This window comes from Caenorhabditis briggsae, assembly GCF_000004555.2.
Source record: "Caenorhabditis briggsae complete genome, chrIII, whole genome shotgun sequence".
NCBI lineage: Eukaryota > Metazoa > Nematoda > Chromadorea > Rhabditida > Rhabditidae > Caenorhabditis > Caenorhabditis briggsae.
The window spans coordinates 6,342,718-6,359,943 of NC_013490.2; the positions used below are offsets into that span (position 1 = coordinate 6,342,718).

At 40.4% G+C, this 17,226-nt stretch overlaps 9 protein-coding genes across 9 annotated transcripts in view; 4 read left to right on the forward strand and 5 right to left on the reverse strand.

The window, feature by feature from the left end:
* Positions 1 to 1,075: 1,075 nt before the first annotated feature.
* On the reverse strand, positions 1,076 to 3,394 carry CBG13310 (the record flags this gene model as incomplete). The annotated part of the gene is made up of 7 exons (XM_002641395.2): positions 1,076 to 1,506; positions 1,554 to 1,866; positions 1,911 to 2,624; positions 2,672 to 2,880; positions 2,925 to 3,117; positions 3,219 to 3,314; positions 3,386 to 3,394. 7 exons carry the CDS (start codon positions 3,392 to 3,394, stop codon positions 1,076 to 1,078), a joined length of 1,965 nt encoding a protein of 654 aa, XP_002641441.2.
* Positions 3,395 to 5,031: 1,637 nt separating this feature from the next.
* CBG13311 lies at positions 5,032 to 7,069 on the reverse strand (the record flags this gene model as incomplete). Its single annotated transcript, XM_045243881.1, has 5 exons — positions 5,032 to 5,325; positions 5,377 to 5,508; positions 5,549 to 6,007; positions 6,051 to 6,799; positions 6,847 to 7,069. 5 exons carry the CDS (start codon positions 7,067 to 7,069, stop codon positions 5,032 to 5,034), a joined length of 1,857 nt encoding a protein of 618 aa, XP_045095118.1.
* Positions 7,070 to 7,291: 222 nt separating this feature from the next.
* CBG13312 lies at positions 7,292 to 7,807 on the reverse strand (the record flags this gene model as incomplete). Its single annotated transcript, XM_002641397.1, has 2 exons — positions 7,292 to 7,549; positions 7,664 to 7,807. The coding sequence occupies 2 exons, from the start codon at positions 7,805 to 7,807 to the stop codon at positions 7,292 to 7,294; spliced, it is 402 nt and encodes a 133-aa protein (XP_002641443.1).
* Positions 7,808 to 8,314: 507 nt separating this feature from the next.
* Cbr-npp-16 lies at positions 8,315 to 10,173 on the forward strand (the record flags this gene model as incomplete). The annotated part of the gene is made up of 4 exons (XM_045243882.1): positions 8,315 to 8,799; positions 8,843 to 9,151; positions 9,201 to 9,821; positions 9,873 to 10,173. 4 exons carry the CDS (start codon positions 8,315 to 8,317, stop codon positions 10,171 to 10,173), a joined length of 1,716 nt encoding a protein of 571 aa, XP_045095119.1.
* Positions 10,174 to 10,358: 185 nt separating this feature from the next.
* Positions 10,359 to 10,790, reverse strand: CBG13314 (the record flags this gene model as incomplete). Its single annotated transcript, XM_002641399.1, has 2 exons — positions 10,359 to 10,613; positions 10,665 to 10,790. 2 exons carry the CDS (start codon positions 10,788 to 10,790, stop codon positions 10,359 to 10,361), a joined length of 381 nt encoding a protein of 126 aa, XP_002641445.1.
* Positions 10,791 to 11,546: 756 nt separating this feature from the next.
* On the reverse strand, positions 11,547 to 12,586 carry CBG13315 (the record flags this gene model as incomplete). Its single annotated transcript, XM_045243883.1, has 3 exons — positions 11,547 to 12,263; positions 12,310 to 12,441; positions 12,488 to 12,586. The coding sequence occupies 3 exons, from the start codon at positions 12,584 to 12,586 to the stop codon at positions 11,547 to 11,549; spliced, it is 948 nt and encodes a 315-aa protein (XP_045095120.1).
* A 514-nt stretch (positions 12,587 to 13,100) lies between these two features.
* On the forward strand, positions 13,101 to 14,100 carry Cbr-trap-4.1 (the record flags this gene model as incomplete). Its single annotated transcript, XM_002641401.1, has 3 exons — positions 13,101 to 13,146; positions 13,193 to 13,521; positions 13,996 to 14,100. The coding sequence occupies 3 exons, from the start codon at positions 13,101 to 13,103 to the stop codon at positions 14,098 to 14,100; spliced, it is 480 nt and encodes a 159-aa protein (XP_002641447.1).
* Positions 14,101 to 14,380: 280 nt separating this feature from the next.
* On the forward strand, positions 14,381 to 15,321 carry CBG13317 (the record flags this gene model as incomplete). Its single annotated transcript, XM_002641402.1, has 4 exons — positions 14,381 to 14,863; positions 14,937 to 15,044; positions 15,092 to 15,144; positions 15,192 to 15,321. 4 exons carry the CDS (start codon positions 14,381 to 14,383, stop codon positions 15,319 to 15,321), a joined length of 774 nt encoding a protein of 257 aa, XP_002641448.1.
* A 476-nt stretch (positions 15,322 to 15,797) lies between these two features.
* CBG13318 overlaps positions 15,798 to 17,226 on the forward strand; it is a gene marked incomplete at both ends in the record, with an annotated part of 7,156 nt that continues 5,727 nt past the window's right edge. Inside the window, 7 exons of the mRNA XM_045243884.1 lie at positions 15,798 to 15,845; positions 15,901 to 15,996; positions 16,044 to 16,199; positions 16,261 to 16,416; positions 16,464 to 16,773; positions 16,839 to 17,063; positions 17,108 to 17,216. Of these exons, the coding sequence (XP_045095121.1) occupies positions 15,798 to 15,845; positions 15,901 to 15,996; positions 16,044 to 16,199; positions 16,261 to 16,416; positions 16,464 to 16,773; positions 16,839 to 17,063; positions 17,108 to 17,216 (1,100 nt within the window). The remainder of the gene's footprint in view (positions 15,846 to 15,900; positions 15,997 to 16,043; positions 16,200 to 16,260; positions 16,417 to 16,463; positions 16,774 to 16,838; positions 17,064 to 17,107; positions 17,217 to 17,226) is intronic.

Below are 17,226 nucleotides of genomic sequence, written 5' to 3' on the forward strand. Positions count from 1 at the left end.
GGAATCGGTGAGTGTCGAAAATCCCACTAAATTCACATAAATAAATCTGTTATCTACAGTATCCGTTTTCGCTCCGCCCCCTCGTAAATCGACACGAGCGCCGTCTCCGAGATTTTCGGCACTTAATTCCGGGGGCATAAAGATTAGGGGGCACAAGGGGGCACAACTGATTCGGGGGTACAAAAAAAGTGATTTGGGGGTACAAAGCCAAGGGGGCTCAATGGTTTGGGGGCACAACCTAGTTTGATTAAGGGGCACAAAGTGGCTTCCTAGCTGCAAAACGAGATATGCTTAGGGGGGCACAAATTTTTGATGAGGAGGCGCAATTTTTTGATGAGGGGGCACAAATTTTTGTTTTTTTTTGTTCTGAAAGGATTTTCGGAAAACTTAAAGACAAGAGAGCTTTCAAAATTCCTTTCAAAGGTTGCATAAGCTTTTCTTGGAACTTCTCAAATTTCGGACGTATTTTATTAGATTCATTTTCAGAATCAATGGGGTAAGTGTAACAACATTAAAAAACAGTAAAAAACAACAACAAATTTGATAGGGGGTGAGTGGGAAACATGAAAAATGTAGTAAGCAAGAGAGCTTAATGAGCATTGAACGATTCCGCGTTATTTCCGTCTAGTTTATACTACTTGTCTTTAAGTTTTCCGAAAATCCTTTCAGAACAAAAAAAAACAAAAATTTGTGCCCCCTCATCAAAAATTTGCGCCCCCTCATCAGAAGTTTGTGCCCCCTAAGCATATCTCGTTTTGCAGCTAAGGAAGCCACTTTGTGCCCCCTAATCAAACTAGGTTGTGCCCCCTAAGAATTTGTGCCCCCAAACCATTGAGCCCCCTTGGCTTTGTACCCCCAAATCACTTTTTTGTACCCCCGAATCAGTTGTGCCCCCTTGTGACCCCTAATCTTTGTGCCCCCGGAATTAAGTGCCGAGATTTTCAGGTGTCACTTTTTTTAATCCGACAATATATTGATCTGGCAATGGAAGAAAATCACATTTTCAAAGTTGAAAAAGGCACAATATAAATATTTAAATCATCGAATATACATGAAAACTGGTCGGGAATAGGAATTACTTAACACGATGAAGATCCAAACGTTTGAAGTGTTCCATGCTCTCCACAACTCCAGATGGTGTGTTGTTCACATCAACAGGATCACTATCATTTTTATCATGTTTCCACTGAAGACGCTGTACTCCAGAGCTAGTTTCTTCGACGAGCTTCATAACACGGATACACATTTCTTCGCAGTTTGGAAGAGTTACAACCTGGACAGCATTTGGTAGTCCAGCAGATTGCTGAGCTGATTCGCGCTGTTTCTTCAGTAGAATATCACCTTCCAGAGGAAATCCATCCACTGGATCATTCAAAAGATCAACATCCCGCTTCTTCACCGGAGCAACTGGAACAACACCAGCAGGGAAGTCGAGCATGTTGAACAGTCCGGTGAGAAACGCACCATTTGACAGCTGAGCAGGATACTCGAATGGTTGAGCGGGAGCTGAAGAATTTTCATAACACTATCAAAACCGAAAACTATTTACTTACTAATGAAAGATGGGCAAATTAAAGCATCAAGGCCTTTGCTTTTCCAGTATCTAATCCAGTGTAATTTGAAAGTATCCGTGTTCTCCTGATTTTGGCGACAAGCAGCCAGGTCAGAATTGTATGCACTTCCAATACAAGCAAGTCGTTTTGAAAGCAGCAACTTGGCAAGTGGCATTGCTCCATAACGAATCAGCCAACTGACAACCACATTCTGCTTGACACGAACAAGGCGGATGAACAGCTTCATGTATTCGTCATACTGCTCACCACCGTACATCTCGGACATGTATGCTCCATTGTCAGGCATCACGTTCTGAAATCCTATCATTAATTCGTCATCATCCCGACAAAACTTACTCTGAATAGCATATTTGCCACTACGAACGAAGGGAACTCTTCCGAAACATCTGATAGTTTAAACTCTACAATTTTATGACCTTGTTCCTTGAGATTCTGAATCGTTTCTTCAACAGCACGACGATTCGATGGAACAACAGGATTGAAACCATCATCAGTAAACCATCCAATCACTAGCTTCTCCTCAGGAGTGATTGAAGGTTTTCCCAATTTAGCTGGAGAAGACATGGGACACAATTCGAGATAAGATGGATTTCCCACAATTGTTCGAAGCAGGAACTCCTGTTCGTTTACTGTTTTGGTATAAAATCCGAAGCTCAATCCAAGTCTCCCACGTCCTGGCAGTCCTCCATGCGTATCGGTAACACAGAGTCTATCTTGAGTTGGTTTCAAAGTAACGAGACCACAAAAAGCAGCAGGGATCCGAAGACTTCCAGCAAGGTCCGATCCAATACCAAATGCAGATCCGCCAGCAGCCAAAAGAGCTGCTTCACCACCAGATGATCCTCCTGGCGTACGAGAAAAGTCCCATGGGTTTTTGGTAGTTCCATAAATAGGATTAGAGCTGACATATGAGAGAAGTCCTTGTGGAACGTTTGTGAAACAAAATGGGATAGCGCCTTGGTCTGATAGGAATTCAACCATAGGGCATGTAGTCGTTTTTGGTTGTTCCAAAAGTTTCGCCAAACCACAAGTCACGTCGTAGTTTTTGATCTAAATAAATACCATAATCAAAAAAATTGTTAAATTTTGAAACTGACAAAGAAATTGCTTTTGACTGAAAACGGCAATCCGAACAAATCTCCCTTTTCACCAGATGCTTCATACTCATCATCAAGTCTTTCAGCAATGTCGAATGCTTCTCGGATCAATTCTGTAATGCAATTGATCTCTTCATCAATCTTTATTGCTCTCCAGATGAATGCACACAAAACGGTATATGCGTTGTAGTCGTCAGTTTGTAATCGTGCTGTGAATAGTCTGATAGGATTAATTAATTTTGGAGAAAAATACATTTCAAAGTAATCAAATCAAGCTGCAGAATCTCACAGAACGTTTTCTCAATTTCTTCTGCATTTTGGTTTCCGTTCACAATTCTTCGATTTCCAACAAGATTCTCCGGGTCCGATCGTTCTTTGAACTCATTGAAAAGTGCTTCGCGACCTTTCTGGAATCTTTCCACTGCTCCACGGTTGCTTCCCCACATCTGCAATTAGAATACCTTTTCTAAAATCCAAAGTCATTCAGTGAAGCATTTTGAAAACATTTTTTTATATTCAAGAAAGTTAAAGTGTGCCTTAATTCTACCTTCTCGATTAGCAGCTTCATTATTAGGTAGAGAACAATCGCAGGCCAAATAATAGAGAAAATGCGCTGGGAAGAAGTCCAAGTTGACCAGAAGTGCTAGAGAAAGAAACAGGTTTCTTTAGAAAGTAAGAGGCTCAAAGTATTGCGACAACAAATAAAAAACATACGTTTCCCATCTTTCTTAATTCGATGTCCTAACTAGCAGACGGGCAGTTCAATGACCTGAAAAATGCGATAATTGACTGAAAATTTACTATTGCAGTAAGTCGACAATTTTAAGTCTTTAGATGTTGGAAAAAAGAAAGTCTTTAGATGTTGGAAAATATATAATTTGTTATTTTTTACGATTGAAAGGAAAGGAAAATCCGAAAATTTCGGAATATCCCCCACGAAGTTTCTTTCTGGAATCAAAGCTTTCTCGACTACGGTATGTCGAAGGCGCAAGCGAAAAATTTTAGTTGCGGGTCTCGAGCGGAATAACTTTTTTTTGGTAGTTTTGAAATATTACTCTTGTCCGAAATCAATGCACGTTGCGGCCGAGAAAACAACGGTGGGCGGAGCTTAGCTCCCACAGAGAGAACCTTACTGTATTTTTCAAATTATTGCACGCGCCTTTAATACAGTACCTCAACATTTATCGAATGTTTGCCTTTTTCTCTCATTTTTTCGCTTGTTTCTGTCTAATTTTGTCTAATTCTTATAAATCTTCAATTTTTTTCTTATAAAATAGAAAAAAAAACAGCCAAATAGGGTCCAAAATAAAAACCGTCCGAGGTACGGTATTTAAAGGCGCATGTATCAATTTATTTTTTTCGCTGTGCGACCGACGATGCGATTTTGAGTAAATTTTCGGCCGCAACATGCATTGATTTCGGACGAGAGTAATAGATAATTTTTCGAGACCGTACGAATCCGGGAGACACCCAAAAGCGGGAGACACGAAAGCGGGAGACACAAAAGCGGGAGACACGAAAGCGGGAGACACAAAAGCGGGAGACGAAAGGGGAGAAAGTACGCAATTGCTTACCGTAATCCATCGTTCCATTGTAAAAAATTATGGGGTTATTCGTCTATTTTTCAGTAAAGTTGTGAATAAAATACCCGAGCCAAATGAAAATATGTTTTTAAAAATTTTGAGACCTTTTTTATGCTCCTGAACATAATTTTCGGCCGTTTGGTTACTCTCGGTTTGGGAATTAACGTTGGTACGGTAAGCAATTTCGTCTCCCGCTTTCGTGCCTCCCGCTTTCGTGTCTCCCGCTTTTGTGTCTCGCGCTTTTGGGTGTCTCCCCGATTCGTACGGTCTCAATATTTCGTTAACTTTTCGCAGTTTTGTGGTAGAAAATTCCGATATTCTGAAAATCAGAATGTCCCGAAACTCAGAAGGGTTTCATATCGGAATTTCCCGAAATTCCGAAAATCCCTGGTTCTCTCCAAACTATACTCAAAAAATATGAAATCGACTCAAACACGAGACGAAAAAAAGTCATAAACGAATTTTAAAAAGTGCTGTTCGTTTGGAAATTTCATCAATACGGAACAAGTAATTTTTCCAGATAAACAGTCAGATGTGTGGCAAAAAAATCACTGGGAAAATTACAAAAAACTGGGAGGATGATATTAAATATATACTGGTGAAATATACAATACTGGTATAAAGGCACATATAACGGGGGAAAGTGAAGCTTATATCGAAAAGTGACAGGATGAGCAGAAAGAAATAGGACGAAAGCTTGATGAGGAAATGTTTGGTATTTTTTGGTACATCAGGATTTCACAGAAACCATAAACAAAAAGAGATAAATTAGAATAACTACACAACGTCTCCAATTATTCTTGAAGTTCTCATGCCGTTTGATCTGGATTTAAGCCTAGCACATTTAGGACAATGAGTGTCACGGGGAACATCTCGTCTCGGACATTTCGGGGAATGAGAGAGGTGGCCACAACCATCGCATTGAGCCACAGCACGTTCTTCGAATGGGAAAAGGCGATCAGTCATATCATTACATCGAACACAAACTGGCGCCTGCAAACGGCATCGCTTGCAATGAAGAATGTGTTCTCTTCCTCGCTTGGCCAGAGGCTCCAGTAGGGAAATGAGATCCTGAAAACAAGATAAATTTAACAATAATAAACTTTTTTATATTTATCTAACCTTGTTATAGACTCTCTGCAAATCATTCAGAGAGAATAAATCATCATTCTCAAGAAGATAACGATCCATATTCGCAAACATTGTACTCAAATTACCAAATTCGAAAACTTGGTTAGAAGCATCTAAACAAATCTGAAAAATAATAATAATCCTTTGAGAATAAAAAAAGGACTATACGCACCTTTATGAACCCTTCCATGTGTTTCAACTTCTGCCTCAATTCTACAACAGCTCTCAACGCTTTGTTTTTCTTGAGCAAATCTCCTGGTAAGTCACGGACTTTGAAAACGGGAGTCTCTCTGACGGCTCGCAAAAATCGAATCGCTCGGTCGGATACTGGATGTTCGGCGAAATTCCATTGCGTAATTGCTCGCGAAGGGATTATAGACTTTTCGCCACCATGGCATAGAGAACAGAAGAAGAGACCATAATAATCACAGAATTTCGGACATGTATCCTTATCATTGATGTTGTGAGTGTGAAGGGATTGACGGCAAGCTGCACATTTCCATTGTTGGGATTCGAGACCTTGACGAATAGCTGGCTGCTTGTGAACTGTTAGAATCCAATCTTCAGTTAAAGGAGGAACTTCGAAAGAGTATTTATCGTATTTTCGAGAAGCAGGGGCAACCTGGAAATTGAATGAGTTCACTATTTTAGATCTACAGGCTCACCTCCTGAATCCAGGTATCAACTTCCGCAAATCCTCTCATCCACTCAATCATTCTTCTATCCATTGGAGGGTCCTTCTCAGCAACTTGCCGAATAATAGCTGAGCAAACTGCTGAAGGCGTTTCGTTTATCCTTCGCTGTATCTCAACACCTTGAATTCCACGTTGTGGTGGTACAACTGTCCGTGCCATTCCCGGAGCGAGATTGCTCATCGTCGTGTCATCGAGAATCCCATTTGTCTCTGTGAGTGCTCCATACGTGGGACAAACAACTGTTCGGAAGGATCCAGCACAGGATGAAGAAGAAAAAGACGTTGCTGGCGGTCTTGACTCAATTTCCTGGTCTACAGATTCGAGATCTTCCTCATCGTTTTCTACGCTTTCACTGAAGGAAGACGGGAACTCCTCATCTAACTCTCGTGCCAGTTCAGATAGAGCTGGATTTCGTGCCATATGATTAAGCCATCGAGATCTTTCACTCAGCCCCATTGAGATTTGAAGAGTCCTACATATGGTTTCTAATTGATTGTCATCCACATCATGGTCGAATCGACAAACCCTTCCTTTATTGGATATAGGGAGGACTAGTTTGGAAGCATCGACTTCGTTTTCTGTGAACCAAAATATCGAATTCCTTACAATGATACTCTCTTTCAAGTTGGAAGATTCGTAGAAAGGCGGAGGGAAATTTGAAACCTGTGATGAGGAAACAGGACTATCAGAGGATAGTATTGAGTTGTCTTCTGATGTTCCTAAAATGTTTAGTTCATTGCTTTTTGACAGGTGAAAGTCTACTCACCAGGCACATTTAGCTCATCTGCGAACGAAATCAAATCGGTGGATGATAACTGAAACCTGCCTTCTTCTCTGTGTGACGTTGTATCCATCGCCGTTACATATCCTTCGTGTTCACCCGATGAGCAGGAACTAGTGAATGATATTTGGTCAACTTCTATATCATCACTGTCGCCGCCAACTTGTTGATAAGGGGCTCGTCCGAACCATTTCGATGGATCGAACATGAACTGAATGCGATTAGTGAATATGTATTTCAACTGTTTGGAATCAAAAATATACAAGAAAAGCTGCTACTTTTCCAACAATTTTTTTTTCTTCACCAGTTCTCAGTTTGCAAACTTTATTAAAATCTTGAAAACTTCACCTGCTGCTCCACAGAAATAAAAACGAGAGAACAAAAAATCTATGTTACTAAAGAAGGTTATAACACCAAGGATGAGGATAATTTATTCAAAAACATCTTCCTTGTCGGCGATGTACTGGAAGATGTCGCGTGGAGTTTTGAAGCGGTCGGCATCTCCGTCTGGGATTTCAAACCCGAATTCTTCTTCCATAGCCATGACTACTTCCACATGATCCAGAGAATCTAGGCCAAGATCCTTAGTGAAGTCAGAGTCCATTGTGAGCTTCTTGGCGTCAATTTTATCATAAAGAGAAAGCACGAGAACGATTCGCTCTTCCAAAGTTTTCTTGGTGAGTGGAGCCTGAAATGAAGAAGTGTGAACTTGACATATACCTAAAACTATTTGCGCTGAGCTTTTTTTCTCTGAAACGCGGATAAAATGTCTAGACTTTAGTATAACTAATTGAAAACTTACCTTGGCGGAATACTGTCTGATTTGAAACGATGGTTTCGATCCAGAAACAATCATTGGGGTGAAAACTCGGGTTTGAACTGTACTGTTGCTTAGCAACCGTGTTGAAGCGGTTCGGAGAGCTGCGGAAACGGCTACACGGAGCATTTCTGGAAGAAATTAGAAACAGTAGATCAATTTACATAAAAATTAGTAATTGAAAAAAAAGGTTTTAAAGAAAAGAATACAGCTTCTAACTTGGATAAATTAGTGGGGTTATTCATGATATAGAGAAGCTGTGTTTTGTTTTGTGGTTTCAACCGATTCATGATTACAAAAGAACGGTGTTTTCTGTGTTTAAAAACAATTTATGAATAGAGCGATAAACAAAAATGTCCGATTCGTGTTGAAAACTACTAGCTGGCATCCAAGGAAAGTGTACTAAATAGTATTCGTTTTTCACATTCAAAAGTGAAGAAAATCAATTTTAACAGCTGAAGAAATGCAAGAAATCTTTGCAAGAAAACATAGAATTTGGCAGCGTATTATCAGCAGACAGTGTCGTAAAGTTGAGTGCAACAAATGCAAACACCGTTACGCAAGGTTGCAGATAAAAAATCCGAATTCAAACGAAATCCTTTTTGTCTAAATATCTTCCTAACTTTCACAGAATCCATGACTACTGCGATGGAGGTTCCAGAGGCACCGCTCACTTCTGAGCAACAAATGAACGTTTTCCGTCTTCGTGATAAAATGACGCTTCTGAATGCAGAGTTTCTCAAAGTTCTCAATGGATTCTTCACAGAGAAAAGCCATTATGATTTTGTAAGCGTTACTACATTTTTGACTCCTTCTGAAGTTCGTTTTCAGAGCGTAACGATGGAGTCATACATGAAACATGTGAAAGAATTGAAAACAATGTACAAGGTTGACGATGATGCAGTCGCTGCTGTTAATTCAGGAAGAACAGATGTGCGAAAAACTGAAGTGAAACGGGACGATGCTGGAGAAAAACCTCACCAGCGCAAAATAGCTAAAGCTGTGCGTCGTAATGGAAACGCGGGAAGTGCTGTTCGTTCTACTGATTCGCCAAAAATTTCAAACACCACGGTTTTCGCGGCTTCAAGCCCGGCAGCTGCACTGTCCGCACCAAAATTTGGGTAAAAAAAAACAATCCTATTGTGTATAGAAATATAAGTTTAGCGATATTTCCGTCATCGCCAAGGATACACCAGCGCCTCTTTCAAAATCCAGTGAGCCACCTGCACCTGCTGCTGGAACCGCTCGCAAACGTGCAATTCGTGGTGGAGGACCGCTCGGTGGATCTGAATCCATTATTTTCAAGTCAGGCAATGAGTCTCAGGCTTCAACTTCCACTGTTACAATCCCAACAACTAACATCAAGTTCCCAGAACCCAGTAAAGATTTCTGGACAAAAAAAGATTCGAGCAACACCGATGGAGCAGCTTTAGGAAATAATGATGGATCTCTTTTTGCTTTCCTGGGCAAAGAGTATGTAGATTTCACAGAATTTTTGACACTCAATTTTTTGATTTTTCAGCGGTGATAAGTCTAAAGAGCCTTCGAAGTTCACTGGATTCTCATTTGGCAAAAAGCCAGAATCCGACACTGCAAAGCCTGATGAGCCAAAAACCACTGTCCCACTGTTTGGATCTACAACATCCGCTGAAACTACTGTCCCACTATTTGGATCTACAACATCCAAGAATGAGAACGTTAAGACAACTGGTTCACTTTTTGGAGCTATTTCCAAGTCACCAGAAACCACATCTGCGGGATTGAAGTCCTCAGATACGCCAGCTACTACTTCTAAGCCATTGGTTTTCGGAGAGCAAAAAGACGGGGACAATGCCGCAGCGAAACCATTCTCTGGACTTGCTTTCGGTGCTTCTCTTTTCGGATCCGGCGCTAAACAAACCACGCCATCTTTAAGCTTCGGTTCTGGAGGTACTAATACTGGATCTGGAGGTACCACGACTACTGGATCACTGTTTGGAGGTGCTACCACTACTGGATCGTTGTTTGGAGGCTTCGCTGGTTTAGCACAGAAAGCCCAGGAGAATCAGGCGAAAGGCGAGGGCGGTGATGATGACGAAGAGTATGTGCCGCCGAAAGTAGAAACAGTCGAAGTTGAAGAGCCTGATGCGGTAATCAGCAGCAAGTGAGTATCGGAACATTTTCACCGTTTTTATAATTCTTTACTCCATTTAAGAGTCGCTGTCTTCAAATTTGCTGACAAGGAATACACTAAGCTTGGCGTTGGAATGCTTCATGTCAAAGACACTGATGGGAAGTTTAGTGTACTCATCAGAGCTGCGACGGCGATCGGCACCGTTTGGCTGAACGCTCTTTGTAACAAGGCAATGAAAGCAACGAAGGTCGATGATAAAGGAGAACGAATTCGTCTCACTTGTCCGGTTTCGGCATCTGAAATGACCACACTGATGATTCGATTCGGCTCTGCAGATGTCGCTAAGAAGTTCGTGGAGAAGGTTGAAGAAGTCTCTAAGTAGCTCAGTCGTCATAATTCTGACTTTGATTAATTTTTTTATTCATCTTTGTTTCTTGTCGAAACACACCCATTCCGATTTCTATTTGTATTGCTGTCACATAAACATGAAAAAATGATTTCAAACTTTTCATAAATCAACAACGTCAGATAACAAAAAAGAAACGAATGCGAGTGAAAATCCAATGTTCACTCCCCAATTTCAACAGATATTTCCGGTTGTTTCGGCAGTTCCATTCGGCTTTTCAGAGTGACCGCAGGAAAGAAGCCAGAGCCGCCAGCGGCATTGGCTTCTGCCTGGGTGTATGGAACCTCTTTCAAAGATTTCACACGATTTTTGTGCAGTTTCGTTTTGCGATGAAGCTGTCGAGTTTTCTCGTCGATGAAATGCCGTTCGCACTCAATACAGTAAAACTGTCCGTTTCCAGGAAGATCATAATCGACCTATAACAATTTTTTCAATTTAGTTCATGTTCCGTTTGTTTGAATATTTACCTCTTGTTGAAGAAGCTTCGCTGCTTTTTCGGGTTTCAAGTCTTCGTGGATCTGATCCAAATCTTTGCCTGGACGCTTGCGAGTTTTATTCGAAATTGTGTGCTTTCTTTGTCCACCACTCGGCATTTTGCTGTGACAAAAAATTCGGTTTGAACCATTTCCGAACACTGTAGAGATAAAGTGAAGTTGAATAACTTCAGTAGGTCACATAGAAAATAGGATTTGTACGTTTCGAAAATTTTATATTTTTTTGGGCATAGGGAATGGGAAAAGATGAAAATAAAAAAATACACGGGCTCCGATCCTAGCTGTTCTGGAAATCAAAATCGAATATTATGCTTGTCTGAGAAAAAAAAGGTTAGAGAAGATTTTTTGCAGTCTGAATACGGTAGTGATATCGAAGCGGAGAGCCTAAATAGCACATATTAAGTGGAGACGCAGACACTATTTCTCTGCGTCTCACCTTTTTTTTCTCAGACAAGCATAATAGACTTCCACTGTTATCCCTATCTAATTTAGCCTAATCAGCTAAGCAGAGCCGGAAAAGAATGAGAGATGAACCATGAAGCAAAGGACGCGAATATTAGGGGAATTTTTGGGGTGAGAGATGGAGAGAGAGAGAATGAAGACAAAAGATTGGAAATAGATGGAAGAACAGAAAGAATTTACAACAAAAATAATATTTTTGGTTGGGAACACAAGGGAGAGTAATAGTAATTGACTTATGTGTGAAAAGAGTGGAAATGCGACCAAAATTAGACAAAGAAATAGACACATGAGAAGCAAAAAGAGAGATCACACCAGATGGAAAGAAGAGAAAATATTGAAATTGATGATATTATAAGTTTGGTATTTTCAGCATTCCTTTTGTTCCACCTGGTTTTACGCTTGTTGCTGAATTCCACCCATTCCTTGATTGGGATCCTCTCCAAGTCGGGCTTGTGAACCACCGGAATGGAAGAGGGAAAGTGACGATCCAAGTCCAAACATGTGACCGCAAATCAGAGGAGCAATTTGATTCCAGCTATCTCCGAAAAACTGCTTCTTGATTTTGAAAAACGTTGCAGCCGTCAAAAGTGCATCGGATCCTGCCTGATGACGAACTCCTTGTCGTTTTACATCCAACTGGTCAGCAACCTCCTGCAGACCACCTTTCAGCTTCGCTGATGCGCAATTCGGCGTTCGGAGAAGAATTTTGATGTCGAAACTGGTCGGGAACAGAGTTTTGTGACATGTGAAGAACATAGCTTCTTCTTTGGGCAGATCGCCAAGCGTTATACTTTTCAGAAGGTATCCAAAGTCGTAGCCCGAGGAGAATGTCAGCCATGTAATCCGCGGATCCGTAATTAGTCCAGATGTTGTCAGCAACTCGCCGAATACATGTGTTGGTATTCCCTCATGCTGAAAGAAGCTTTCGGGTAACTTATAAAAAGAAATGTATCTTGCCTGCAATGCGTTGAAATCAATACCCGCTTGACGCAGCATTTCAACACTGTCATGTGAAAACATGTCTTCGGCGAAGGAGAAATTGAAATTGAACTGCCAAACATCGCCCGTTGGGGGCAGCTCGCCTTTGTCGTTGACCATGGCAAATCCAACCTGAAGGGCAACGCCAACATAGATTTGAGCGCAACGGATGGACTACCTGTATTAATTTCAGCATGTTGACATTACAGAACACTTGCTGATAATTAAAATCTTCTTTGCTTCGGAACGTTCCCAATGGCGTCGCAACCACTCCCGGAAACTCTGTGTCCATGGCCACATATGGATAATCCTTAATAGTAAATCGATTCTAACTCAGTTTCTTTCTCTGTTCGTACCTCAACTAATCCACGGATTCGAGCGAACTCTTCTTCCACATTTGATAAGAAAACATTATGGATTTTGATATCTGGGGGACCACTGCTACTAGATGCCATTTTATCGTCTGAAAACCAAAAAAAGTTTCAAATGATTGCCAGAACGCTTTTAGCTATACAAGAAGCTCAACCGCGCTACAAAAAGTGTTTAAAAAAGTTCAAATATTCCTTCTTATTTCTTTATCGTCCAAATAGACGCCAAATACTGTTTCGCAAGAATAGTTCAAGCGTTTTAGAATCGATTCATGTGATGAAAAGAAATCGCGAGCAGAGTCAGTTCAAAGGCGCACATGGTTTCCTCCCCGCGCGGGTCTCACCACGCTGGCGAAAGAACTGCAAACTGGCTTGTTGCCAAGCGAGACTGTGTGGCTGCTTTTGCGTTAGAGAAGTTTACAAACATAATGAGAAGATTATTCGCCAAGAAAGTTTGCCGTAGAGTTATTCGTTTTAACATTTTTTTTCCTGATTCCGCTCCTCTGTTTCATTATTTTTGTCAGGACATTCTCTGCGATAGATCTTTTTTGTTAAATATTTTTACTGCCTTGGTTAATTTCTTTTCTATTCCCAGGTAAAAATGCTGAAGGCCGTCGTTTCACTTTGCTTAGTAGCATCTGCGCTGTGTAAGTATTTATTCGATTTATATACTTTCTATTGTCATTTTTTCAGGCGCCAAGTGCGACTCTCCCAAGTTCTCCGCTTCATCTTTCTCTACGACCGATGGATTCTTCCACTACAGAACAACTTTCATCACCGAGTTCACTCTTCAATGTAGCAACAACCCAAAGAACATCCAATACACAGCTGAAGTGAATGGCCGCCTTATCCCAGTCTCCACTTCTGATGAGACAGCCAAGTACCAAGTTTCCTGGACCCTTGACCACGCTGCCGCTGGAGCCCAAACTTTCAATATCAACATCTACGATGAGGAAGGAGCAGCTCAACTTGCCAAGAATCCATCCACCAGCCCACTCTTCACTGTGCAGCAGAACCATTCCGTGAGTTTTCTAAATTCATTTTAAAAACGAAAAAAAAGTATTGAAAAAGTATATCGGACAAGATATCGGACAAGAGTAATATCTGAAATTCCGACATCAGAGCGAAAATTGCTTCGCTCTCTAGAAACGGAAAAGAAAACAAGAGATTCATGACATAAATTTTTGTTTTTTAACAGATTCATACGAAAAATTGTATTTTCTGTGTTTAAAAAACAATTTAAAAAATTTCGGCTGAAAAAATATAATTTAAATTTTTAAAAAGCTTTGAAGCAGTTTTTCTGAAATTTTTAGTATATTCAGGAGAAAAGGACTTGAATAAAAAAATATGTATTAAGCTTTGAGTTTAATTTAATGATTAAACGATACAATTTATTTCCTTGATGAATTTATCGTTTTAATTTGAGAACATTTTCAAAAAATGAACATGTTCTGTATATCTTTGAAATCTGTGAATGAAATTCTCATGTTTTCCAGGGACTCGCCTCAAAGTCGCCAGTTTCTTCTGAGACTGTTGCTGTCATCGTTCTCGTCGTTGCTCTCTATCATGCCATTCGCCAAAAAACCGAACTCGTTCATTAATTTATTTTTCAAGCCTTTTATTGATTACTGGTCGAAGCACATATTGAATAGTGCTGGGTTGTTTTTATTTTTCGTTTTGTTTCAATTATTTGTAGAAATGTAATTTATTTATTCCTTTTTTTCATGTATTTTCACACAGCACTTTCCAAATAGCAATAAATTTCTAATACCCTACTATTGGGAGAAGCAGAAGAGTCAAGGTTGGCTAGAAGAGTTAAAACACCCGTTCAGTATTTTAAGATAGAGTGAAAATATTCCAAAATAGAACTATCAGTTCAGAATGCTTCTGGCTCGATCAATACTTCATGCTGAACGGCTCTGCTGCTCTAGAAGCCTCTGTTACGCACAGAGTCAATTTCCATCAAGCTCATCGTGTAGAACCATTCACAGCACCTTAAGAGTGAGCGAGAAAGAACATGTTCAGAAGCCACAAGATCAGAAATGGAAATTTTTTCGTATGACAATGTCGGAAGAGCAGAAAGCTGCGAAAACTGCAAAAATTGAGCAGATGAGAGCAGAAGAAGCACCACAAGGCATTTTCGCAAAAGTGAAGTACTATTTCAAAAGATACTGGTACATAGCCGTACCAGCACATGCCGCTTCGTGTACCGCCTGGTTCATTGCATTGTATTTGGTGGTGAAGAGTGGAGTAGATGTGATTGCTCTTCTCGAATGGATGCATATGCCAGATGCGATTCTTGAAAAAGTCAAAAATACACCCGAATCTGCTGGTGTCGTTGTAGTTTCGCTCATTTTATACAAGGTATGATATGCCGTTTTCAGATTTTTTCATTGAGTTTTCCAAAACACATTTTTTTCTTAAAAATGGTTTTCAGATTGCGATGCCATTCCGTTACATTACTACGCTTCTTCTTATTCAAGCTACATTTTGGACTCTTCGAAGAATGGGAAAACTGAAGACAGCGAGAGAAGTCGAGTACAAGGTAAATATAAAAAACTGATCGCGAATTATAATTTTGAAATTCCTAAGGTCCGACATGAATACGAGCTCAACAAAGCGTTGCACGGAAGGAAATGGTACCGGTAAGGTGTTCATCATAATTGAAAGAACTAGACCATTTTTACTTCAGTTATCGTCATCTGGGAGTTCGCAGTGTGAGCCGGAAAAATAGCGTACACGCGACCACTGCTCATTTGGGACAAGTACAACGATTACAAAAAGAACATGACAAACTCAATGAACCAAAGAAATCTGATTAAATTACCGTTCTTACGAAGTTCTGTAAAATACCTTGACGCCTCTAATGGAAGTGCCCAAAATTTTTAACTTTGAGCCAATTTATCTCGGTTTCTACCAAAGATATACAATATTTGTAAACTGATGGATTGTTCATTTTCATATCACAAACATTTTATCAGTTAAAATTTTTTTATCTTGCATACGAGCCAAGATAAATTAGCTCAAACTTGACAATGTGGGCAGCCCTTCTATTAGAGGTGTTACGGTATTGTCTTTGTTTTAAAAGACCATTTAATGTACTGCTCGCCATAGTAACCTTTAAATAGGTATTAATGTTATTCACTTTCTTGTTGGAGTATTAGTTCTTGCACTCTTGTATAAATTCTATTCGTACCCCTGTTTTTTTCATCGCAAAGTGACCTGATTTTGACCAGTTCAACATTTCTTTCCCACTCGACACTTATCATTGATTGTTTGTTATCTACCAGTCGATCGCATGTTGACCACAGTCATTCGGCGTACGATGGCTACAGGTCGACATTTTGTAAGTGACCATATTTTCTTTCTGAAAAGATCTAGAAGTTAAAACAACTGTTCAGATAGCAGTATGTCAAATGACAAGCGACAACGATCTGGAGAAAAACTTCGATATTGCAAAATCAATGATCGAGCGAGCTGGAGAAAGAAAGTGTGAAGTAAAAAAGCTCAGTATTCTGACAAAAAGTGAGAAACTGATTTTCAGATGGTCTTCCTGCCAGAATGTTTTGATTTCATTGGAGTGAACAAAAACGAGCAGGTTGATCTTGCGATGACGGCCGACTGTGTATATATGCAGAGATATAGAGATCTCGCGAAAAAACACAATGTCTGGTTGTCTTTAGGAGGACTTCATCACAAAGTACTAGAAAAGAAAAGAAGAAACTTTTTTCTCTAATTATTCAAGTTTTATTGGCTTTCAGGATCCATCCGATCACGCACATCCATGGAACACTCATCTGATCATCGATTCACAAGGAGCCACTTGTGTAGAATATAACAAATTGCATCTCTTCGATCTGGAAATTCCAGGGAAGGTTCGATTGATGGAGAGTGAATTCAGCAAGGCTGGTAACGAGGTAGGGGTTATACAAAATTGGATATCCGACTGTGATTCTTCATTCAGATGGTTCCTCCAGTAGAAACTCCAGTTGGATGTCTGGGTCTCTCGATTTGCTACGATGTACGGTTTCCTGAATTATCCCTTTGGAACCGACAGCGTGGAGCCCAGCTCCTCTCTTTCCCGAGTGCTTTCACATTGAATACCGGACTGGCTCACTGGGAAACTCTTCTACGTGCTCGTGCTATTGAGAATCAGTGTTATGTTGTGGCTGCTGCTCAAACTGGAGCTCATAATCCAAAAAGACAATCGTACGGTCATGCAATGGTTGTGGATCCATGGGGAGCTGTGGTAGCTCAATGTTCTGAGAGAGTTGGTCAGTTTGAGAAGGAAAATCCGATTTATTTTAGAAAAAATGAGATTTATTTTGGATATTTTCAGATATGTGCTTCGCTGAAATTGATCTGAGCTACGTAGCCAGCCTTCGCGAAATGCAACCAGTCTTTTCGCATCGCCGTTCTGATTTGTATACTCTTCATGTCAATGAGAGAAATCATGAAACAGATGATCTAAAGTTTGCCGAGTTCCCAATCCCAGCGAGCCACATTTTCTACAGTACTCCTCATTCGTTTGCGTTTGTCAATTTGAAGCCCGTTACTGATGGGCGTAAGTTTCAGGCAGTCTGAATTTAAAACAATGTTCCATTCCAGATGTTCTCATCAGTCCGAAACGTGTCGTCCAGCATCTGACTGATTTGACTGATGCGGAAACAGCCGACCTGTTCATTGTGGCCAAAAAAGTTCAAGCAATGCTTGAGAAGCATCATAAC